Source organism: Rhamphochromis longiceps, linkage group LG8 (assembly GCF_057381845.1).
Source record: "Rhamphochromis longiceps isolate RC_006_pf linkage group LG8, R_longiceps_female_GT1.1, whole genome shotgun sequence".
In the NCBI taxonomy this organism is placed as follows: Eukaryota; Metazoa; Chordata; class Actinopteri; order Cichliformes; family Cichlidae; genus Rhamphochromis; species Rhamphochromis longiceps.
The window spans coordinates 29,729,383-29,754,480 of NC_140564.1; the positions used below are offsets into that span (position 1 = coordinate 29,729,383).

The window sequence follows — 25,098 nt, forward strand, 5'->3', positions numbered from 1 at the left end:
AAAAAAAAAAAAGAAATGCAGCAATGTTTTTCCAGTCTGTGAACTGTAGTCTCACTTTCCCAATCTTGGCTGACAGGAGTGTTGACCAATGTGATCTCCTGCTGTTGCTGCAGCTTCAAGGTTCAATATGTTCTTCTACCTGGTTATTACAAGGAGTTATTTCAGTTTCTTTTCAATTCTCTTCTGACCTTTGGCATTTTCTCCAACAGAACTGCCGGTCACTGGATATTTTCTATTTTTCAGTCATCATCTGTAAACATGAGGTGGTTGTGTAGGAACCGCCTAGCAGTCAGCACTTTCTGAAATACTCAGACCAGCCTGTGTAGCATCAACATTCACATTCAAAGCTGCTTAAATGATCCCGCCCCCAATTCTGATAATCAGGTTGAACTTCAATTGGCTCTCTTGACCATGTCTGCATACTTGAAAGTGTCGAGTTGCTGCAATGCAGTTGTCTGATTAGATATTTCTCTTAATGAGAAGTTGAAAAAGTGCGCCTAATAAAGTAGCCAATTAATCTATATCATAATCTGCTGGTTAGTTAAATTTTAGGAATCTCAAGTTTTGAGTTGCTTAACATGTGAGTAAAGCTGCCTCAAAACCTTCCTATCTGACACCCATTCAGTGTGATCCCATTAAGCACCACTTGATCTTTAATTTTTAAACTGTGGATTTGTGTTTATATATATTTGGGATGCTGACTTCTGTGTGAAATAAATGCACATGGGACAAAGGATTTGATATTTAAACACACAAAAGTCGGGACCTTTACACCTTGGCTTAAACTAGCAAGCACTTACAAGCCACAGCGACATCTGCAGGTCAAGAGGAAACATTGTATCCATGTCACACCACTATCTGATGTTTTGCTTCAAACTTCAAAAGAAAAATAAAAAACAAAACAAAACCCTACAACATGCCTCCAAAAGTCTTATCAAAAAACAGTCTTTTATTCAATACAATGAATGCTCCAACATAAAAGAAGCTTTTGACTCGTGAATTTTCACTGAAATCATTTAAGCCCACGACTTAAAACTTGCATCGTTTTCATATTTTGTGATATCTACACGTCGCAATATCTAACATTTGCAGAACAACTTAACAGCATGTTTTGCATTTCCTATGAACTACTGTACTGATGATGCAGCAGGAGTCCAATATAAGACAAAATAATTAAAACAGTAACAAATAATGGGCAGCAATAATGACAAACCACTTTGCTCTGAATATTTAAGAGCTACAAATGAGGCCGTTCACGAGGATCTGAGGACAAAATGTTTAATTAAAATTAAAAAATACAAAGCGCTTTTTGATATCAGAAGCCCCTTTCAGACATGCACTTTTCAAATAAACAGCCATCTTAACTTTACCGAGCCAGACTGCTTAACACTTTTATTCACTCTGCAAAATCCTGAATTCATGCGGTAGCAGACAGGCATGCGCAGGTCCTGAACGGCAATAAGACCATTTTAATAGTATTTTATCTCATCAGCACCAATTAAATCATTCATCTGGGATTACTAACCCAGGAGTTTTATCCTTTCCGAGCCCGAGTGGGAATGACGGGGTACAGCTCCTTGCACATACACAGAGGCCCTGCACTCAGAAAGAGCTGCAAGTGTGGTGACACTTCACCGCTTATACTGATAATACTAGCTGCCACATATCGCATGCATACAAGAACTTCTCTGTAAATTACGAACAAACATGAGGAACATTAACACAAAATTGATGAGTGCATGACAGACTGCCATCAGTTTAATAGCAATGATATCTGGCGCACGTCTGAAAAGGGCTTATGATCTGTCTCCCCATTTTCTGAGTGAATACTCTTCAAACGGTTTAAAAACAATATTTTACAATTAAAACAAACAAAACAAAACATGTGTCCATCTATAGAAGCTATGTCTTTGTATTGGGCTGTCTTGATTGTATTGGAGAAGGTGAATGTCTAGCTGTAGTCCTGCGGACCGGGGCCCGGCTACTGTTGCTCAACAGGCATGGTGAAGAGACGAGGGGGCAGACGGCGTGGGGTGGGTGGGTGGATGCAGAGACAGCTGGATGAACATCAGTACAAAGCGTCAGCATTACTGCTTCGAGGCCTCTTGATCTTCTCGATGTTCTTCAGGATCATGTCGTGTAACGTTACCTGGAAACAAGCAAACATATCGGTTATTCTGCTTTCTGAACACAGGCAAGTATAAATAGATGCTGATAAATAATGAAGGCCACAACATACGTATTGATTTCTGAGCTCCGAAACTATGATTTTCAGACTGATGTATTCCTTCTCGTCAATCTCGGTTACTGTGCGCCGATAGTCCTCCTGTTTAAAAAAGTTGATTCTATGTTTATTTTTAATTGTACATCTTCTTTTAAATATAAAACAGAACTGCCGAAGTCAGTGGAAATTTTAGCAGATAGGCTGATATCAGAGTTTGTCATTTCACTAAAGGATAATTGATAATAAGAACTTTCAATTTTGCAACAAGACATTTCAATCAACTTTTATTTAACCACGATGCACCTTGAGATTAAAATCTTTTTCAAGGGTGACCGATACAAAAATTGTTTCATACACATGCTTTAAATTCTTCCAGATATACAAACACACTCTGCTTTAAACTCAGCAACACTTACATCTGCTCCTTTCTGTGAGGAAGAACACTGCCACAGCCTTTACAAAAAGACCTTGAGTGGGCCACTGGTTTGGATGTTAATGATCTAACAGTCAGAAACTGACTCCATGAGGGTGGCATGAGGGCCAGCTGCAACTGGCTGCTATATATGTTGTAAACCACTAGATGTCACCGTTTACAGCCTAAAACCAAAGACCACATATTTTTAAAGGCTTTCTCTTTCAATATTTCTTATAAAAAAATGCAAATAGTTATTTTACAGCCCTAAGTGTATAGGTTAATTATCCCAAATGTACAAATCATCTGTAATCCTTCTCTTCTCCTTTTGTTTATATGTATAAAGGAAAAACTCTTAAATGAAAGAAATTGTTTAAAAAAAATAGTTAATTTCTTAGCATTTGATAGACTTCTATAGTATAACTTATATAGCTTTTTACTTTCTAATACTAAAGCTATTCACTTACCACATGTGGATATTTTGCTATTTTAGAAACCAGCTTTGCCCTTGTGATGTAGTATCTGGAAGTACGGAAGAAAGACAAAAATGGTCTCTTAACATGAAAGCGACTTCACATTTTAAAGACAAATCCCAAAGCCGGGATGTTCATATGAGATTGGGATTTCTGCAAGGTTCTGCAAACCTTGATATCTGGTCGAGGTAAGATGCAGCCTCCCCTTCAACTGTTCTGAGTTCAGCTACTGTCTCCTCCTGGATTGACACCCCAAAGTTGTTCCCATCCTCTATCCTGGGGATGAGGAGCTGAACCCACATTTTAACCTGCAGAAAGAGACAAATATAGCTAAGAAAAGAGGATGCAACATCTGACAAGTAAACACTTACGCCAACAGCATTTTAGCTGATACTGAGCATGTGATAGTCATCTTATATAAAGAACAAATTCAATACCCTTTGCTTGTTTTCAGTCCCAACTCTTAAATCTGTGCCTTGCTTCTCCTGTTTCATTAGTAAGCCTTCATTTGTCACACATTCCTAGCTTTGTTGTAAGTTCATGGCTCCTTGCTGGGGATACCAAATGGCCAAAATAACTTACTTAGATGAAGGACTTTAGAGCTCTTACTTACTGTGTTACATTTTTCTATGAGTGTCCTGATCTCGGGCTTGACCTTTTCAATAAGATCAACAAGGTTTGCATTACTCTTCATCATCCCATCAGGCATGACAAAGACCTTGGTGCCAGTCACTGATAAAGGAGTAAAAAGTTAAAAGTTAAAAATACATAAAATACAGACTAAATATTCAGCTAGCAAAGCTGTACTTACCCATGTCATCCCCACTTCCATCCTCCAGCTTCCTCTTTTTGGCATTTTGCTGTGAGAGAGATGCAACAGTTAGCAACAACTTCTCATCCTTGCCTTACCAACAGTTACCGTAACCATACGAAATCGAACTCTAAAATGGATCCTCACCGCATCTAGTCCGTCGTGGAGATTTGAGAACAAGATGGGATCTGGCACTGGCAGATTTATGTCTGAGTGAATTTCCTTCAGTTCAGTGATGTTTATGCTTGGATCCTGAAAAAAAATGAGAATATTAGTTGTCAGACATGGTACAAATATAAATATACAGACATGGTAAGAAGAAAGCACATCTGCTGCCAAATCTAATCTATTTCACATGTCAGGACATCAAAAAAGATGATCTAGAAGGTTTGAAAAAACAGATGAATACAAACACAGAAGAACTACATATGACTTATGTAGTGACATATATAGTAATGTCCAAGACTTCAAATGATTATGTCATTATGTAGTCAACAATAACCAAGCGATAGGACAGAAGCAGTGTGAGAAAAAACTAAGACCACACCATGATTCAATAGCTTGTAGAACCACCTTTAGCAGCAACAACCTGAATGGTTTTCTGTATGATATCAGTCTCTCACAGGAGGAATTTTTGCCCACTCTTTATATGCTGCTTCACTTCATTAAGGTTTGCAGCTATTTACTAATACACAGTCTCATAAATCCCTGCCACACAAAACACCTTATTCTCTCTTTTTCGCTCATTCTGTTGAAGATCATTGTCTTTTGTGACCCAACTTTAGCTGTTAAACAGATGGCCTCACATTTGAATCTATTTTAGGACAGAGAGGAGTTCATGGTCGACTCTGTGACTGGAAGGTGGCCAGGTCCTGTGGCTGAAGAGCCTTCTCCCAGCAAATCTTACAAACAAGCCATACTAGTCTGGTCTTTAATTGTGCTGTCATGCACTTTAACATTTCACATTCTAACTGAGGCCTGTAAAGTCAGAGATATAACTCTTACAAAAATTACATCTGAACATTGTATAGTGTGACCTTGGGGGTGAGTTAACTGCGATTATTACCAGCCATTTCAATGTTTTCCTCTTGTGAGCAATAGGGCTGCCACGATTAGTCGACTAGTCACGATTACGTCGACTATCAAAATCGTCGACGACTAATTTAATAGTCGACGCGTCGTTTGAAGCTTTGTAAGATCACAAAAGACGCAGGAATCAGTAGTAGGATTTAAGAGTGTAATAATGGACTGAAACAGAAGATGGCAGCACTGCATGTCCAAGGATGCCAGCTGCCGTTAAACCCCGAAGAAGAAGAAACTGTGGCCCTGCTTAGTTTCCAACAATGGCGGCAGCTGGTTAGTTTTAATATTATTCTTATTATTCTTTCTGGGTCACAAAATAAACGTTTAACATATTTTCAGGCGAGAATGTAGCTGTGTAAACCTCAAATATCTGCTCAGTTTATCAAGACACCACATATTTTCAAAAGCGCTCCGACGTTTTCGGAGGCATCTGTTACCCACTAGCTCGATAGCTAGCCGGGGGCTAGGCTAACTAGAGCCGTGAGAACACGGACTCCCGGCAGATCGTTTTCAAACCCACCGCCGTCTTTCACTACTCAGGTTAAACATGATATATAAGTCACTTAGATAACCTCAAAATGTTGTTTGGCTTTTTTCAGTGTTTTATTTGTTCCTGAGTAAATCGGTTTGGCTGAGATTAAAGTTATAGTTTTTACACAGCTGAATAAACGTCAAGCAGACAGCTGATCATCAGAAGTGTGAGATGCTGGAGAATTTACTCCGGTGTCCTGTTATATTTTAGATAGCAAGGAGTTTATTAAACTCCACCGAAACACTCTGCAAATGTCATTAAAATTTAATAAACTATCATCTTGTCTTTATTTTTAGTTAGCACATACCTTAAACACTTAAAGCTGTAAGCTAATGATAGTTATATAAGAGCAGATGCTGCTGGTGCAATAAGCTGTACATTTTACGTCCAATGGATGATGATCTGATTAGTCGACTAATCGCAAAAGTAATCGCTGACTAGTCGACTATCAAAATAATCGTTTGTGGCAGCCCTAGTGAGCAACCCCCCTCACTGGAAAATGATGGACTTCAAATGGTTTGCTTTTATAGAGATGTTTATGTTTGCTGATGACCTGGGCCCTGTGCTTCGTACGTCGCTTACTACATCCAAGATCAAATGAAACATCCAAGACCAAATCATCGCGCTAACTCTGAGCTCGCTATTCCGGTTCCCCGAACACACCTGTTGTTGACGATTAGTATAGCTGGATGAAGTAATGTGAGATCACTGGGTGGCCCAACAGGGGCTACGCATCGATAGTAGAAACATTGATCGGCAACCCTTTGATTGGTCGGCGAAAATGTCGAAGGAGCGCGCTCGGCTCGGTATTTTTCGGCAGCAGAGCAAGAACTCTTGAGTGAGGGATTTCAGGAGTTTCAGAGTTTAATTAAAACGCAAGGGAACACTGCAAAGGCTACAAAAGCAAGGAGAGAGGGCTGGCAGAAAGTTGCTGACAAATCAAACTCGTAAGTAATTCAATAATAACAATAATAATGGAGTGGATTTATATAGCGCTTTTCAAGGCACCCAAAGCGCTTTACAATGCCACTATTCATTCACTCTCACATTCACACACTGGTGGAGGCAGCTACGGTTGTAGCCACAGCTGCCCTGGGGCAGACTGACAGAAGCCAGGCTGCCATATTGCGCCATCGGCCCCTCTGGCCAACACCAGTAGGCGGTAGGGTAGATTTATCATATCACACCATATTATCCAATATTATATTACATTATATTATATTATAATATGTTATATTATATCCCCTTTCACATTAGAGCCACAACAGGACCCACTAGAACATGGGAACAAGTAAAAGTGAAATATAAGAATATTCTACAGAATGGTAATATTTATCACTTATATTGCTTGTCGTCTCTTGGAAAGAGACCCTGGAATAATCTGTTTGTTTGTTCATAACAGCAACCAAGAAAAGGGCAGAGCAAAAAAAAGACAGGTGGTGGTCCTGCACCCCCTCGTCAACAAGTTGGTTAAGTGAATAATACCCTCACGGGAAAATCGATATCTCTCTATGAGCACACTGTCGCGCTGAGCTAAAGGATCCTGTCTGTCCCGCAATATACGCTGAATTCTGAGGACTCTCCTTATCAATCTTGCACCTTCCGCAATGGGTTGCTCGCGTAAACGGACAGGATATGACTGCGACAGACTTCCCAAATCCACCTTCGCTTTTATAGCCGTGGTCTCTCATCTTGATTACACGAAGTAATTTACAATTACTACTCTGAAATATGAATTACATCTGTAATAATCACATACATGTAATAGAATGTTAATAGTACATTTCCCTTTTTTAGGGAATGACCTGTATGTATCTGTGTGAAATCAATAAAAGGATCAAGTGCTGCATTATCTTTAGTTACATTGATGCTATTTATTTATGGTGAAACAGTGGTGGAATATCGCTGTTGCTTTCGTATGAATGACGCGGACATACCTGCGTGGCCGCGATCTAATCCTGTTTACATAAAGTAAACCTGCTCCCCAGCAGGTTTACGCTTACGGCTCTGTTGCTATGACAGCAAGTCCCGGATGGGCTTCGGGGAACCGAACGATCCAGGATCACGCGAAATCGTCAACAATCTCATCCAGCTAACTCACTTAGCGCGGTACGAAGAACAGGCCCCAGTTCGTAAAGTGAATTTGTTTAACAGCACCTGGGTGTTACTATTTTAACTCTGGACAACTGATAAAGACTGACTAATAAATAATGAACTTTAACGCCAAATAATACATCGGAAGGAATGAGTTTCAACTATTCACAAAGATTTAAAATTATGCCAACTTTATTTAGCTGAATGTACAATTAACTGACCTTGAGGAAATGGTCAAGTTCCAGTAACTTCTTTGGGAAAAAATTGGCGACTAGATCCTCTGCCTGGAAGAAATGTGCAGTGTTAGTGGAGTCTTGGACATCACAGTCATAATAGGTGTGTATGAAAGTGCTCATCAAATATACACATTTAGCTATACATATATAGAAACATCTATATCTGTGAGTTTGCACACTAGTTACACATCAGAAGGTTGGTAGATTTATCCCTTGTTCCTCCACTACATGTGTTAATGTATCCTTTGCCAAGATACTAACCCCAGTTGTCCCCAATCCATCAACTGGGGTGTGTGTGTGGGTGAGTGTGTGTGAATGTCAGATAAACAGTGCTCAAGTACAGATAAAAATGCTGTTTGAATGTATGTATGTGTGTGTGTGTGTGTGTGTGTGTGTGAGAAAGCGTGCAATTGGGTGAATGGGGCTTAATAGAAAGTGCTTTGAGTGCTCAAATAGAACAAAAGGTGTTATACCAGTACCAGACTGGTGTTTCCCCCTTCAGTAAGTTCGATTTAATTTACTCATAGCTGGACGCAGGCTTCCATTAAATAAAGAAGCACACTTTATGCCTTAACTACAGGCCCCTAAAGGCTCGCTATGAGCCAGGATTAACTCCTGCATGTATATATTTTAATTTACAACGTAAGACAGAGACTTACTTCTGCGGTGATACGTTCCTTGAAAGCAGCGACCTGTAAACACAAACAGATATACGAGAGTTTGAATACCAAGTTAACAAAAAATACTCATTTTACGTCAGTAAACTTTATTTTGGTCCAGTTTTAAACACATGACCGGTTCCTCAGTGTGAGAGACAACCTCTAGCATTGGTAACTCAACGCCGGTGTGAACGGCAGCTGGCTGAGTTAGCTAACTTGGTAGCTCAGGCCTTCTTCAGTGCATGTGGTCGTAGTAGCAGCAACCATTTTCCCAGCACAGGGGGCTGTAAATCAAACTTTATCTAGATCCCCGTTACGCTTAGCACCACCCTGACACCACACCTGGGGAAAGGTTTGACAGGTGTACTGCAGTAGGCGGGAAACAAGAAACCGGTTAGCCGGTAGCTGCTCTTAGCCTGGCCTTATCCGAGCTCCCACATCATGCTACTAAATGTGGCTAACATGCTAGCAAAGAACATGGCAACAACAACACGCAGTATAAACTCAACTGGAATTCACAAAAGGCCAAACCTCACCTTGGTTTTAATTTCACTATCCACCTTGAGGAGCGAAGACATCTTATGTAGTCGAATATGAGCAGAACGATTGTCCCAACAGCATTAAATTCACCTGTAAACGTGTGGCTTATCACTTGTCTGCCACACTTCGTGAGCTTAAAGATGACGACAATAAACATGCGACGGAGGCGGTGTTGCGACCGCGCTTGCGCGCAACGTCACCGTCTTTTTCTAGACGCAGCTGACGATGTAAACAAGAGAAAACATCCGAGGGCAGCGGGGCTCACACAGACCGGGTTTCACGCAAATGATAGCCATTAAGCACCCATAGACGGCGGACATGGGGCTCCCTGTTACTATTAAAGTCAATTTCCGGGGGAACGTGAAGAGGTTTCTGGCTCAGGATATGGATAAATTGGAGTGGGAAGCTGTTGAAGTCTGGGTAAGCAGCTAGCAGAGTCTTGGCTAAACGCTGGCGCAGTTTAGTGAAAAAGTAGGCCTAGACGTTTTGGCCTAGACATATAAACAGAGCTCCCAAAGGATAATCGATGTTGTTACGACAATAACAATAATGTATTTGTAAATAATATTTTTTTAAGCCAACCGGAGCTTTACAAAATATAGGCACACAAGTGAGGACGTGCTCAGTTTGATTTAAGGTTACTACATATGTATAATACAGTATCCAGCTGTGGAGGTCTTTCTCACTGACTCAGACATGGGTCATGTTTTTCCTAACACGTGTGAGGAGAAAAACTGAACTGCTCTCAATTGTTCTGCGTTACTTTTCAGATCAAAGCATCATTTGGGATCAACCACTTTCAAGTGAAATACTTTGATGAAGACAATGAAGAGGTAAGGGATTGTGTACATTGCAGATTTTCAGTGCTAATGTTTTGGCAGAGTCCAAGTTCAGTTTTTAATTTTGATCTCATTTACCTTATATTTCAGATTTGCATAAACAGTCAAGGTGAGGACAATATTTAATTGCTTGTTTTCTATATATTTTATGTTGAATATGTTTAGGCTTAGGTCTTCCTTCAAAGGTAAATCACCAGGACTTTGTTAAAAATATATGTAGCCAGCATTTGTTTAAAGCTTGGTTTAATGTACTCAAAATTCAAATACATGTTTGATTATCAGATGGCTGAAAAATAGCATGAAAAGGCACAAACCTCTGTTAACTAAGATAACAAAGACTCCTTTCCCTAACTACATCTTAACCCATTGTGCTTACATGCATAGTCACCCCCTAATGACCTGTTTGATCCAGGAAAGCTGTCCAACTGATAGATTCCTAACCTGATATGGATCTATGATAGATAATATTGGCATTCATAATATGTATTGTAGAAATTATGTCAAGTCCTGTCTTCAGAATTTACTTTGGTGGTACATTTACCTAAATACAGTGGACTTAGCAACAGCTAAACTGATGCTGAACCATTGAAAGGCCATGCAAAACATGTGGTCCACACAAAGGTGTTAAACAGAGTCAAAAGGTAACACAGTAAAACAAATGGGTAATTCAATTGTAGGCTCAAACACTCCATGGTGTAGGCAACTGCCTTTTGGTTACAGGGATTGTGATCAACATCCTTTTCTGCATTAGTTATAAAATATGTGTGTCACGCAAACTGGTTTTGTATGCATTGTGTTGAATACTCACAGCTCTGCCTGCAGGACATGTAGCATAATATGCATAACAGTAAACAATGATGTGTGGAGTCAAGCTGTGTCTTTTAAGTTGTTAACTGGAAAGTTAATACATTTGGAACCTAAACTTTTTTACCCTTACTCCTGGTGTACCCCTACATGGAAATATCAAAATACCGGGGAAAAATACAAATTTGAGTCACAAAATGTGAAGTTATTTATTGTTTGTTTGTTTTTTTTCCCCCCCACAGATGAATATGAAGAAGCCATCAAGGTACTGTACCAGTGCTAGGTTTAAACAGAAATGACAGAGTAATAGCTTTTGTTACTGTAGAGTGATTCTCAAACTTTTCAAAAAGAGTACCACCTCATAAAATATATGGCTCTTAAAGTACCAGCCTTATGACTGACATTAAAGTGCAGTAGTATAGGGTTACTTAACAGCATATACAGTTTACACGAGACAATTTTATTTATTATATGAATGTTATTTATTTCAACTGTCATGAATAGAATAGAATAGAAAAATCCTTTAATCAAATCAAATCAAATCACTTTTTATTGTCACATCACATGTGCAGGCACACTGGCACAGCACATGCGAGTGAAATTCTTGTGTGCGAGCCCCACAAGCAACAGAGATGTGCAAACACAACAACACAAACGAGCAAAATACAAGAATGGCCAACCTGAAACTAATAAATATATGTACAATATATAATAGTGTATGCATTTCTGGATGTGTATACTAAATATTTTCCTACGTGTGTGTGTGTGTGTGTGTGTGTGTGTGTGTGTGTGTGTGTGTGTGTGTGTGTGTGTGTGTGTATACACATTTTTACAAATTAAATAGTAAAAAAATAAAATAAAATAATAATAATAATAATAAAATATACAGAGTTGAATATGTGCAAAACAAGTGGCATTTATATACAGTGTGGAGTGCATAATGTTGAAGTTCCAGTAGTGAAGCTGAGGTGTCTATGACGTGTTCAGCAGTCTGATGGCCTGATGGAAAAAGCTGTCTCTCAGTCTGCTGGTACGGGACCGGATGCTGCAGAACCTCCTTCCTGATGGAAGCAGTCTGAACAGTTTATGGCTGGGGTGACTGGAGTCCTTGATGATCCTCCCCGCTTTCCTCAGGCACCGCTTCCTGTAGATGTCTTGGAGGGAGGGAAGCTCACCTCCAATTATCCGTTCAGAGCACCGCACTACTCGCTGGAGAGCTTTGCAGTTGTAGGCGGTGCTGTTGCCATACCAGGTGGTGATGCATCCAGTGAGGATGCTCTCAATGGCACAGTGATAGAAGGTCCTGAGGATGCGGGGGCTCATGCCGAATCTTTTCAGTCTCCTGAGAAAGAAGAGGCGCTGCTGGGCCTTCTTCACTGTTCTTCACTGTTCTTCACCTTCTTCACTTTAATTGTCCCACAAGGGGAAATTTGGTTGTAACAGCAGCCGGAACAGGATGTGACAAGTGATAATAATAATAACAACTGTACTGCATTAAAACATTAACAGCAGGCGGGATATCCAATCTTTAAGTGATGATGTGATGAAACCTGCTTCTGGGTCTAAACTACTCTGCATTTATTAAGGCTCTTGTGTTTTTGTTGTGTATCTTGTTCTATTTAATCTGAACAAGCCCCTAAAAATAGCATTGATCACTGTCAGCCTCTCTCTGTTATTATCACCCCAGTTCATTTTAAAGCTCAGTTTTTAAAACCTTACCGTGTAACTACAGCCCAGCCCATGCAGCAGTATATTAATGACTAACCTCGTATTGTGGATGGATTATCTCAGTCGTTCTCCTGACTGAAGTTTGGTCCATTTGCAGCATCCTGCCATATGATTGCATTTGTCCCAACCCATCGGGAACCCTCACGTTAACTTTTATTGAGTGGAAAAAAAGTTAGCGTTCATCCTCCAGCTTCACTGTGTTTATATTATGCTAACATAGCTGTGTCGCCGGATAACGTTATATACCAGCTAGCCCAACTTCAGTAACCCTAAAAATGTCACTGCTGTTTAGTTTTCTGTCTTCATTTATGTTGGAAGTGATAGCAGAACTATTTTAATTTTTCAGAAATCTTTCAATCAGAACATGGTATATTATTCAATCTTTAAAAATATTTGGAGACTTCACGTGTACCACTAGAGGGAGCCCACGTACCACGGGTGGTATGCGTACCACAGTTTGAGAACCACTGCTATAGTATATATCCTTACATAGAGAACTTGCACCGTAAAACTACACTTAAGACATAAACAACACAACGGTGTCCTTAATTAGACTACTAAAGTTATAGAAGAACAAATGGTGAAAATAACAGAATATATGTGCAGTATATGTACTATGCATCTGTATACACATCACGTTGCTACTGTGTCACTTGACTGCGGTTTGCATTCTATGCTAATTCTCCATGCAGAGTGCAGAGAAGCAGGGAAACCAGTTACACATGAATGTGTACAAGATGAAAGGACAGGCCTGTGGGGGCCCACTGAAGACCGAGGTGAAGGAGCTGAAAGGAGACCTTCGACCCGCTCCTCCTTACCCCTCAAGGGTTAAAACAGTGGACAAAGGCACGCAGGTCACCCCTGAGCGAGAAGCTGTAAGTAATTCTAGTCTTCCCCCCAACTTTCTTCTCCCTTTAGATTCTCACATGTGCAGTGTCTTTGAAATCATTTTAATAAAATCGATGCCTCAAGTCAGTTAAGTTTTTGTGCCTGTTGGGGGAAAAGTTTGTGCTTCTTTATTAAAAGCTAAAATCTCTGATTTTGTCACTTAACTGAAGAATGGTGTATTTTCATGCAGGTAGCAGTAAAAGATAACAAGGGGAACAAACCAGATGATGAGCCCCCTCCTATGTGGTTTAGATCATACATGGAGAAGGTAAAATTTAACCGCTGCTGTGAAGCAGTATTTTTACATTGAACATTTTATTTTTGATTTGCGATTAAATAAAATACTGTGCTCTGCTTCTGTTTTTCATAGTTTAAGGATGAGGTGGTAAAGGAGGTAGTAGAAAGAATGTGCAGCGACTTTTCTGTCCAGTGTTGTACCCACAAATCCCCTGAAGGTCCCCCTGAGGCAATTGGGGCTATTGGCGGTATTATGGGACCCAAACCAGGCCCCTCCACCTCGAATGGATCTCTTGGCTACACCCCAAACTGTAGCAGCTGCAACAAACTCACCTCTGAAGGAGCCTACAAGTGCAGGTATGCATGAAATTAACTCTAGTCATCACAACATTGTTTTTAACCATTTTTACATGTTTGGTGTTTTTTAAGTAGCTGTGTAAATGTTTACATTAATGTCTTTGTTATTTTCCCCGCCAGCGTGTGCCCATCCTGCATCCTGTGTGAGATGTGCAGACATAGCCATGACCCTAGCCACAACCTCGTGAGAACCAAGACACCTCTCTCCATCCCAGAACATGGAATGTCAGGAGAGTTAAGGTAAACAACCTAATCTGAGGATAACTCTGCATTAATGAAGGAAAATATGAATAGAAACACACACAAAGTGGGATTGTAAATTATTCTTGCAGCTAGATTACTGTAATTAATGACTTATCAATGGGAATTTTTATGATTTTGTTTTTGGAAAATAAACATTTGATAGTCCACAAATAGGTGTTCCTGATGACATTTTAAACCAGGTTCCCAAGGCGAGGAGACAGGACAGTGCGCAAGGCAGAACGACAGCGCCTCAAAGCAGAAAGAAGGCAGCTAAGAGCCGAAGTGAAGGAAATCAAGAAGAAACTGAGACTGGAGAAGAGGGGGCTGCAGTGGAGTGGGCCCTCTACCTCAGGAAGAGCCACTCTGACAAACATGGCCTCCACATCCACCCAGGTCCCTGCCCTGTCCCCTCCTACTGCCTCAGACACAGCCTCAGGTCCAGCCCCAGCCCAAGGTCCCATCCCTGCCCTGGTCCCTGAACCCCAGGCCTCCAGTCCAGAGTAAGAGCCACCTCGGAAGAGCGTCCGACAGTGCTGGGTACCTTGAACCCAGCATGGATGCAAAAAAGTCTTTTTTTCCAAGAAAAGAAATGAAAATATGCCATCTTTGTAATCTAGTCTGTATGAGTGTATCGCTGGCTGCTCTGGGGTGGTGGAAATTGTTGGAACTACCTCAATGTGAAAACTGCTGCTGCTGCTTCATAGATTTTCTAAGAAAATTGCTTTTGAGCTGCAAAAAAAAAAAAAAAAAAAAATCTGCGGTCCTGCTTTTTTGATTCGTAGAGAACAAAAGATGGGTATTATAAGAAACCAGGGCTTTTTTCAACAATGCTCTGTACACTTGAAACTAGGGGTCCCGGGGTCTCGCACACGTCCTTGGTGCCCACTATGGCTGCCTTGTTTCTGGATGAAAATCTGCCTGACGGCACCAATCTGGAGCCTGGTACCAAGTTCATCAAATACTGGAAGATGAAGAACACGGGCTCTATCTGCTGGACCTCAGAGACTAAGGTACCCCTCCCACTCGTCAAGAGGACAGGCTGCACTCTATCTTTCCCTCCTGCTTTACTTCCACTTTGAGCCCCCACTGTACTCATAGCCTCGTCTTATCCACTAACACCTGTTAAAATTTTTTACCCAGCGTAATACCACTAACGCCCTCTCTGTCTAAGATATTTATTATTTTAATTCAGTTAATCTGTGTTGTAGTTTAAGTTTGAAGTCTTTGTCATTGTTTGAATGGATGTGTGTGTGTGTGTGTGTGTGTGTGTGTGTGTATGGGTGGGTGTGGGTGTGTGTGTGCCCCTGACTTGATTGTATGTATTCTTTTAGTTATGTGACTTTTTTGCATGCTCTCGTCTTTGTGCTTTTTCGCATGTGTATTCCTATTTTGTGTTTTGTGTATGTGTGTACGTGCACCCAGCTAGTGTTCATGTGGGGAAACCTCAGCTTGGCATCAGAGGAGAAGAGGGAGGTGCCGGTGCCCTTGCTGCCACCCGGACATGTGGGAATGGTCAGTGTGGCCTTAGTTGCTCCTGTGACAGACGGGACGTACACCTCCCACTGGCGCCTGGCGCACTGTGGGTCTCAGTTTGGCCCGCGTGTCTGGTGCAGCATCGTGGTCAAGCAAAGAGACAAACGCACCGGACTCAGGCATCAGAGAAAACGACTGGCAAGTCTGCTATTCAGTAACACCCTGCACAGCTGCAACATGTGCACATCTAGATTATTGACTTAATTCAGGCTGTTAGTCGTGGACATGGATGACGCACTCTACATATTTCTCTGAAACAAACAGGATAATTATAGGGCTGTAACACCGTAACAGAAGCATTAAAATATTTTCTACAATCAGTTAAACTGTTAAAATGCATTTTAAATGTTTCCTGTTTGCTAAATGTGTGGATTTGCTTTTCATAACACAGCAAATATAGCAAGTTAGACCTCAGTCACACGGGCTTGGGGACCAGTGGATGACCCACAGGCGACCTGAGGGAAAAGTGCATTTTTCCCTACTGGTTGTTGGGTGGTTACTACTCCTTGTGATTTCTTTGGTTGCTAGCAGATTGCCATTGTTGCACAGGCTTGTAGCCTGGAAGATGCTAACATCTGTGCAAAGATTAGCCTTTTACTCTCTGAGCTGCAGAGAAATTTAAAAGACAGAACAACTGTCTTCAAAGTAAAAGCTGTGCCTTACTGCTTCAGCCATGACATTTTAAAGGGCGCAACTTTTACTTCATGTTCTCCGTTTCCGGTTTGCGCGGTTTCACTGCTGCTTGGTGAGTAGTTTGTGAGTGTTTGCTTTGCATCTTCCATGCACACGACAACGCATTGGCGACCGAAGGAATCACAAGGAGGTTTGCAGCAAACCACTGCCAACCATCTACGTGGTCACCAGTTTGTTTGTAGGCCTTGTGAAAGGAACTTTAGAAATCGATTTCACAACAATCACTCGCAACCGGTTTGTGAATAATTATTTTTTCTTCCGTGTAGGTTGTCCACCAACTAGTTTCCAGGCCTGTGTGACTGTGACCTTTTGAATAAATTCTAAAAATAATTGATAGATCAGTTACCAAATTAATTACCGTTTCTCAAAAAAGCTGGGCAGCTGTGCAAAATATCAGTAATATTATAATGCAATATATATTATAACATTAAGCTATATTTTTTAATCGAAAACAGTCCAGTAATATTATATCAAATGTTGAAACATTTTTTAAATTTAGTGTATGTGTGGTTTCATAGCGTAGTGGTTTACACCTTTGCCTAACAAGTATAAAAGTTCTGGTTCGATCCCAGGAGCGCATACAGATCCCTTTATGATCAGGAAGGTTTTCCAGTGTAAAAAAACAAATCAAACATGCAGAGAACCACTGTGATGTCGCCAGAAACACATTAAAAAAAGTGAAGCAAAGTGCAACCAAGCACAAAAACATAGCATCACAGGCAGGCTGAGGTCTTTAGAAGTAAAAATGGGGCTATGTTTTACAATCCACCTGTAAGAACATACCTGCTGTGCAGGTATGTAAGCAGGTATGTGCACAGCAGGAGTAGATTGAAAATCACTGTATAGGCTCTTTGAGCCTCTTTAAAATGCCCTGAAGTAAAGTGGAAAACAGTCCTGTGGTCTTACCAATCAAAGTTTGAAAACCCAGTATACTTGATGGTAAAGACGGGCCTTAGTACACATGACTTGGGTTGTAATGCTACTGTGTACAGGCTTTCAAGACATGTGCTGATGTGACATGACTTTGTAGGAAGTTCTGTCCTGTGCAACAAAGGAACATCTCAGATCACATTCTTCATTACAGCTGCTCGTCTTCATAGTAAAAGAATCTCCCCACTAAACCGGCCTGCCTGCTTTCCAGACCCGTGAGCCATTGCAAACATTTGAAGCATAATGACGTAGGAGGCTCTGGACTGCTGAGCTAGTGGATTCCTTTATTAGGCAAGAATAGGATCACTTTTGCTTTTAAAGCTTTTTGAATTGTGCTCACAGCAAAAAAAAAAAAAAATCTGTTTCAACATTTGACATAATGTCGTTGAGGTATTTTACAATAAATAGGAACTAATTTGTAAATCATTGTACATATTTAATGTTCTCTACTGCAGTATGTGAGCATGTGACTCTATGTACTTACGATAAAAATTGAAAATTAAGAATAACACAGAATTAAAAAGCTTAATGCATGACAAAAGATCATATACTATAAACACCAGAAGTAAAATTGAAAAAAAAATCATATTATGAATTGAAAAGTTTCAGTACACTTTAGTGACACTAACGATGGCACACTTGTTTGTCCTTCAGAAGAAAGATCTAAGACCACCGAAGGAAGAGATGAAGCCAGAGGAGAAGGAGGCGCGGGCCAAGAAGGGCCACACTGGCTTCTTGGCAGGCCTCTTCTCTGAAGACTACTACTTCCCACCAGTGGACTTCATGACTGCACAGGTGTGCACTCGAAAAGCTCAGAAACCTAAAACATGCTTTAAAGTAGCTTCAGTCAATACTCCTGAAAGCTAGCAGCAAGGGCAATTTTTAATAAGGAAAATATGTGAAATCTGTTGAATAACAAACAGTACTTGGCTCTTAATTATACACAGAGCTTGGCAGAAGTACACTGGCACTTATTTTTATATTTTCCCTAATTTGTTTTGTTATTAAGGATCTTCTATCTTTTGAGTTGCTGGATTTAAATTTTGCGGACGACCTGGAAAAGGTTCCTCATAACACCCCTGCAGGTGAGTCAAGTTTAATGCTTTAATACAAGAAGAATAACTGTTATTATTCATTATCTGTTTTTTGAATAAAGGTTTTGGATGAAATTTGTTCTTTCCAGGTTTAACAGTTTAACCAAGTGAACGCATCAGGATTTAGAAACATAAACTGTGTCGTGTTTTCTCTTCATTCATTTCTAGATTTGACACCGTGTATATCCCCTCTTCCCTATTGCACTGTTGTGTTGGACAAGTCCAGCCCATCTCCCAAAAAAGAGGAAACGGAGATCTCAGGAGTCCGAAAACTTTTTGGTGAGGCGAATAGAGTAATAGAAGACACACAGAGTAATGTGTATTCAGTATGAATTCTTACAATTACTGGAAAACTAAGCCATGGGATGTTAGGAATAAAATTTAACATTTAACCCCAGTCAAGTCTGTCCCGTATTTAGCAAGTGAAAATAAAATAAAATAAACAATAAAAGGTGAATCAAATAGACCATTGCCACAAGGCTGGGATGGTCCATTTGGTAAAGTAAATCCGTTGGGCATCTTTCTTCGCCTTTAGACAATAATTCTGATGGCAAAAGAGCAAAACGGGACAGGCAAAAAAAAGGAATAAAATTTAAACTTTTGAATTAAAAGTATTCTTGCCTTAAATCAGCTGTTTAGAGGGCAGCTTCAGTCATTTTACACATTAGATTTCAGTTCAGGTTAAGCTCTTTGTACCTCTAATTTGATTTGGTTTGCACAATGAGTCTTAATTACTTACGCATGACTTATACTATATGTGTTGAATCTGCTTTGAGCCTACAGTGTAGTCAACACAAGTGCCTGACGGCCGTATTCTTGGATAGCTCAACAGTTTTGCCACCAAGACACTAGCTGCTGGTGGAGTTTCTCTCTTTGAGTTCAATCATTATCTTCCAGTCATTTAAAAAAAAATGGTGGCGGTTTTCTGTGGAAGTGCACTTCAAACTTTAGTGAAGGTTTCTACAAATGTGTAGATTTAACACAGAAGCATTAATCATACTTAACATTTAAAATAAAAGTGTCTTTGTCATCAAAGATAGTATTCATCTGAGTGATGGCTGCTGGATCAACGCTGTTAAACTTTATCAGGAAGGAAGAAATTCCAGCCATCGAAACAAAGCGCACGAGCTGTCGATTAAAAATCAAGCCAGCTAATTGCTGTAACTGTCTGGTGGCTCACTGATCAGCCCACTCGAACCTTTCGTGATTTAATTTCTGGACTTAATGCAAGTTTATGGTGTTTGCAGTTAAATAGCCAAACAATATCACATGATTTGATTTAAAGTGTGATTTTTAAATCAAATCAAATAATTATTACATTTAAAAAATGTCAGTTTTTTTTAATTAAGTGCACTCCCATGCGGTTTAATTAGAACTAGGATGCATAAACTAACAACTGATTTAAACTAATCCTACAGCACCATCATGGCAGGGAGTCAAAACACTTGTATTATCTCAGTTATAAACCGTGGTAGCCAAAGTTGTAATTATTTTTGCCCATGGTGTCTTGTTTTAAAGTTTTAAAGACATAGTTGTTCCAAGATATGTGACTGAGGTTTGGTGAGAATGTCTTCAAAAGTCATTCTCATATAGTTTGGCTTACGTATATTTAAATAAATTCTTACTGTCCCGTAGGCTGTAAGTGAAGTGCAAAATTATTTATCTAATTGTTTGTTGGACTTTCCTAAGGACGGAAACTGAGGAATCTGAAGGAGGTGTTTACGCCTGTAGCCCAGGAGGAGGAGAGGGACGATGAGATCAGTGGAGCACAGTTCCTGTGTGAGACCGTCATGCGATCCCTCGCTTTGGAAGAAGCCCCCGACCACAGACCCCCTCGCAGGCTCCAGCGCTGCGGCCACGAACCAAAGGGTGAGGAGCCTACCAGTTTATCAGTTGTCAACATCATCTTGTTTAATGTGCTAAGCTGTTGTTTTTGTGCTACTCTCACACGTTTCCAGTAGTTTCCCCGGTTCTGAACTTTGAGAAAACAGATGAGTCGGAGGAGACCGATGAGTTTCAAGAAGGAAATGAGATCGGCGCCGTTAAACCTGAAACTTCAGCTCTGCCTACAAACATAGGACTCAACTGGATCGCCCAAAAAGAGGAAACCAGGCCAAGTTAGTGCACAACGTCTGGGGTTTTTTTTGTTTCTGCTTTTTTCTACCAAAATGTCTGTTTCTATTTGTATGTTATGGTGTGACCTCAATATCCAGATGTTGATTTTAGTCATTTCTTTCCTTCTTGCAAGTTTCTCCACCTGAACCAGAGAATAAAAACCTGCGTATGAGTTCACATCATAATAACGAGGACAAAGACTTTGAGGCCTGTGATGGTACCCAGAACGTGACGGATGATCGAGAAGAGAAAGAGGAGGATGGAAACAAAGGGGAAGACTGGGATGAGGTGACTTGATTAGATCTAAATTATTGTAAGAGAGTTTGTATAGAAATTCTCATGTAATAATATCCTCATATTCTTCTCTTGTGCCTCAGATCAGCAGCCAGATCTCCTCAGTCTCCTCTGACGATTACAGCGTCATCCTCCCAGACTGCTTTGACACCAGCCGGCCTCTGGGGGAGTCCATGTACAGCTCCGCCATGTCGCAGCCTGGCACTGGTGCTGCTGCTCTGGCCTCGGACAAATCGGATGTAGAGCAGGAGGAAGAGGAAGAGTCCATCATGGAGCCGGGCAGGGATGCACTACTGGGAGAGAGGCAGGAGCTGACAGAGGTGGCCTCTGCTGAGGATTTACTGGGAAACGCTGGGCCTCCACTAGTCACTCAAATCAACAGCAGTGTGAACCAGATGCCCTGTGCCTCCCAAACTGTGGATGAGGTGACCTTAACCCCTGAAGTGGTGCCATTCCCTGACCCCCTGCTTCCCCCGCCGACCCTCTACTCACCCAGGTTAGATGGGGGACACATTTGGATGATAGATGATATGAAAGCAAAATGTTATTATTTTTTCCCTGCCAGGATTTTTCCCAATGCCCAGACTAGCCTCATTTTTTTTTAAAATAAAAGTTTCTGTATTATTTCAGGTCTGAGGCACTTTACCTGGCTGACGATCCCAGTTCTCCAGCCTGTGACCCAAATGAGCCGCATCAACCAAGAGTCCACCTCAATGGTGAGTATCACTGCCACAGCTAGGTGTAACTACATTAGATATAAATAACAGCACAGCTCACATTACTTAGGAAACACAATTTGCCCACTAAGCCAAGAAAGGAAGTTAGACTGCACACCACCTTTAAGGATCTGTTGCTTCAGCGAAGGGTTTTGTTCCTCATTTAACCTTTGTTTTCGTGTAATTTCCCTTTTTTATCTGTTCTGCAGTATCATCTGGTCTGTCAAGATCAGCAGGCTCAGCAGCCAGTGCCTTTGAGACATATAATCCCAGGCCCAGCAATGCTCTGCAGCCAAGGTACAAAAAAACAACAACGACTTATTTCTGTTGAATGTGCGTGTGTCTTTAACACGTTCATGTTTCATGTTATTGTTTGATCTATTAATATCCTGCAGGATCGGTAAAATTTCTTAGATATGTGGCATGTTGTCTGCGTTTCGTGACAGCGTGGCTAACTGTGCCACATTGCTTCCTGTAACACTGTTCTGTGTAAGGTTGTGTAACGACAGCGCTGTATTCGTTGCAGGGGCCAAGGAGGAATCACAGAGGGACTTGTTAAGGGAGCTCTTTCTGTGGCAGCATCTGCTTATAAGGCTCTCTTCACTGGACCAAGCTGTTCAGTAGAGGTATATAACACATCCTGCTGTTTAGAAACACTCACACACAAGCAAATATGCCAGAATGTATCATCTCTTCAAGGATTTAATGAGGATTGAAAGAAAATTTAACATCTCTGTTATACTCTGTATGTTCTTTTTTGCTATGATTGAATCCCATAAGGTACTGCACTAAAAATGCATCTAAGTTTTGTGTTATTTATTATTTTTGGGTTAATTAATTCTTACAGTCGCTATAATCAACAATATAATGGATCATGTGATTATTTCTATATTAAATCAGTGATCCATCCTCAAACAGTGATCCATTTTAAACTCCAGATTTTTCTTCTTTTACTCCGCTAGAGTAGCTTCGCGTAATTCACAGCTCACACTAATTATTATTTATTTTGTACTGGGCCTTGGTGGAGCCCCTTAATTCTTTAGAATCTCTTGGATGAGAGGGGAAGCGATCAGTAAAGTGTTTACTGACAGAACAAGGGCGCTTAGGGCTGCTTTCCCAGGGATTTCTGGAAGTCCTTCTGAAGCCACATGAGTGAAACCACAGAAAGTGCAGTTTTAGTCACAACAACCTCATAATCATAAGATACACATCCCTGATTATATTCCTCTTACCACCCTGCTTTGGTAAAAATTCACCCACGTTTCTCTTCTCTTTTCCAGCGAGGCATCGACCCAGCCACCACACAAGGCCCTTCCAAGATGGACCAGCTTTTGGAGATGGGTTTCAGAGACCAACGGATGAACCGGCGACTGCTGAAGAAGCACTTCTACAGCCTGGAGCACACCGTCGACGAGCTGGTGCAGTTGGCCGAAAACCGCCGCAACAGATATAACGTTACTTAGGAGTGAAGGTGGCAAAGATGTGAAAAGTCAGCGTTAAGGTTGTGAATTAGTTTGACTTTAAAACACAGTGTAAGGATAATAAAAATAATTGGATTCAATCTATTGGTTGAAGGTTGAAAGATAATTGGGATCAATATGAAATACCGTAGCCTTTATTTCTTAATTATAAGAGATAAATGAACATTCATTTGTGGCTGCTCCTGCCTTTGCCTTTAATTTAGCTTTAACATTTTGATACAGTTAACCACCAATACACACTCAGAAGTTATGATGATGGCGGTTAATCTTTGCCATGCCTACCTGGGCCTTAGAGCTCTATGGTGCTGGTCAAAAGGAGCAGGAAGTAACATCTGGACAGGACTAAAGTGTGTATTCCAACTCATCATCTTAGTGTTCGTATGGCCGTAGCAGCTGCTTCCTCAGTGCTGAGAAATAAGTGTATAGGCAGGGCTTGCCTGGAGTCTCATGGAGCACAAAGCTGTGAGAATGAAAACTGCTGAATGTCCAAACATGTTCTGAAAAGCCAGCGCTCGTGTACGATGATGCTATGAAGCTTTGTGAATCCTCTGGGGGTTAGGGGTAAAAGTGCAGTAATAAGAACAAGAAACACATATTTAAGACATTTCTTGATTATTGTAGTGAAATCTGCCTAACAATGCAATCTTTTTCTGTATCAGAGTACTGTTATTTTAGACGTTGACATGTGGAATGTACACAAAACTGTCCGAACGGATCACTGCTCAGATGCAGATGTTTCTGTTTTGTTTTTTATACTGCTGTTTAGGAGACACCTGCATGACAGGTAGAGGCTTTTAGAGACGAGTCGTGTTTTTCGTGATTTTTAGCACAGTTAGAATGGAAAACGTCCGCTTTGCGTCATCTGTCGTCATCCCTGCCTGCCTGCATCTCTGCTCGTTCTCATTTAAACACCAACACTAACTTAAAAAATGTCTTTAAACACTAACTCAAGCAGAAACGTCTCTAACGACACATTCCTCAAGCTCATAACGAAAACAGAACCAAGTATGTTTTTATTTCGCTACATTTCCTGTTTTTTCCTTAGTTTACTGAAGGACACATGTTGGTTGACATGTTGACTGTGATGAGCGTCTGTCAGGTTTTAAGTTACTGTGCATCTCTTTGAATGATTTCGCCTTTTTGTGTGTTTGGGGTTTTTCTTAATCAGTATTTTCTTATGAATATCACTGTCCATGTTTCAAATCCATGCTCTAGAAAATAATTCTGACTATATCTACAATCTCAAGTTATTCTGTCACAGAATATATACATTAAACAATGCTCTGTCAATCTGCCAATAAACTATTTGCACATCCCTGTTGCCTGTCCAGTTAATGACACACTGCTTGTCTTATAGTATGTGTTTGACTCAGGTCATACAGCTTTGCATTCCCTGGGGACACTAAATGGTAAATGGCCTGTATTTATATAGCGCTTTACTAGTCCCTAAGAACTAGTCCCAGGGCGCACTGACAGAGGCGAGGCTGCCGGACACTGGCGCCACCAGGCCCTCTGACCACCACCAGTAGGCAACGGGTGAAGTGTCTCGCCCAAGGACACAACGACCGAGACTGTCCAAGCCGGGGCTCGAACCAGCAACCTTCCGATTACAAGGCGAACATCCAACTCTTGAGCCACGATCGCCCCATAAACCACCAGGAGCTCTATAAACCCCGATTTCTTTAGAAGTAACAGTACTTAGTGACTTTTACAGTTTAATGACTCAGTGTTAAAACTATGTTAAAATGCATATTACTAAAAAATATTTTTGTAAACTTCCTTTGTGTTTCAGATGCAACTACAAGTTTTATACAGCTGTAATATTTACACAGTAAACTGCCAATTTTTGCATAGAGATTGTAAGCAAAGGGAAACAGATGATCAGTTAAACTAGATGTACACTCACTAACGCTTTATTAGGTACACTGTGGGATAGATTCAGCTGGAAACATATCTTGGAGATTTTGGTCGACGTTGACATGACAGCATCATATAAGTTGCTGCAGATTTGATGCCTTCACATCATCCATGACTGTTCCACCACAGCTCAGCGTGCTCTACTGAAGATATGATAACTGCAGA

General features: G+C 40.7%; 2 protein-coding genes across 3 annotated transcripts; one reads left to right on the top strand and one right to left on the bottom strand.

The window, feature by feature from the left end:
* Positions 1 to 929: 929 nt before the first annotated feature.
* Positions 930 to 9,218, bottom strand: psme3 (proteasome activator subunit 3). Its single transcript, XM_085416961.1, has 10 exons — positions 9,061 to 9,218; positions 8,525 to 8,557; positions 7,851 to 7,913; positions 4,068 to 4,172; positions 3,921 to 3,969; positions 3,723 to 3,841; positions 3,281 to 3,417; positions 3,104 to 3,158; positions 2,240 to 2,326; positions 930 to 2,149 (listed from the first exon to the last, which is right to left on the bottom strand). The coding sequence occupies exons 1-10, from the start codon at positions 9,100 to 9,102 to the stop codon at positions 2,069 to 2,071; spliced, it is 771 nt and encodes a 256-aa protein (XP_085273087.1). The 5' UTR covers positions 9,103 to 9,218; the 3' UTR covers positions 930 to 2,068.
* A 21-nt stretch (positions 9,219 to 9,239) lies between these two features.
* nbr1a (NBR1 autophagy cargo receptor a) lies at positions 9,240 to 24,331 on the top strand. 2 transcript variants are annotated; one of them, XM_085416958.1, is made up of 22 exons: positions 9,243 to 9,484; positions 9,835 to 9,897; positions 9,994 to 10,012; positions 10,950 to 10,972; positions 13,128 to 13,310; positions 13,514 to 13,591; positions 13,694 to 13,917; positions 14,038 to 14,157; positions 14,361 to 14,660; positions 15,011 to 15,170; positions 15,583 to 15,831; positions 17,971 to 18,111; positions 18,326 to 18,401; positions 18,579 to 18,689; positions 20,100 to 20,279; positions 20,369 to 20,527; positions 20,659 to 20,813; positions 20,903 to 21,315; positions 21,450 to 21,535; positions 21,745 to 21,832; positions 22,062 to 22,161; positions 22,816 to 24,331. In XM_085416958.1, the coding sequence occupies exons 1-22, from the start codon at positions 9,383 to 9,385 to the stop codon at positions 22,996 to 22,998; spliced, it is 3,213 nt and encodes a 1,070-aa protein (XP_085273084.1). In that variant the 5' UTR covers positions 9,243 to 9,382; the 3' UTR covers positions 22,999 to 24,331. The 2 variants fall into 2 exon arrangements, with proteins under 2 accessions (XP_085273085.1, XP_085273084.1); XM_085416959.1 differs by lacking the exon at positions 14,361 to 14,660 and having other exon boundaries at positions 9,240 to 9,484.
* Positions 24,332 to 25,098: the final 767 nt, after the last annotated feature.

Coding starts and splice junctions, on each gene's coding strand:
- nbr1a (XM_085416958.1), top strand. CDS start 9,383: ATGGGGCTCCCTGTTACTATTAAAGTCAATTTCCGGGGGAACGTGAAG. Junction 15,832..17,970: donor GGCATCAGAGAAAACGACTG/GCAAGTCTGCTA, acceptor TTTGTCCTTCAG/AAGAAAGATCTAAGACCACC. Junction 22,162..22,815: donor GACCAAGCTGTTCAGTAGAG/GTATATAACACA, acceptor TCTCTTTTCCAG/CGAGGCATCGACCCAGCCAC.
- psme3 (XM_085416961.1), bottom strand. CDS start 9,102: ATGTCTTCGCTCCTCAAGGTGGATAGTGAAATTAAAACCAAG. Junction 3,842..3,920: donor TGGAAGTGGGGATGACATGG/GTAAGTACAGCT, acceptor CTCCTTTATCAG/TGACTGGCACCAAGGTCTTT. Junction 3,418..3,722: donor TCATAGAAAAATGTAACACA/GTAAGTAAGAGC, acceptor CTCTTTCTGCAG/GTTAAAATGTGGGTTCAGCT.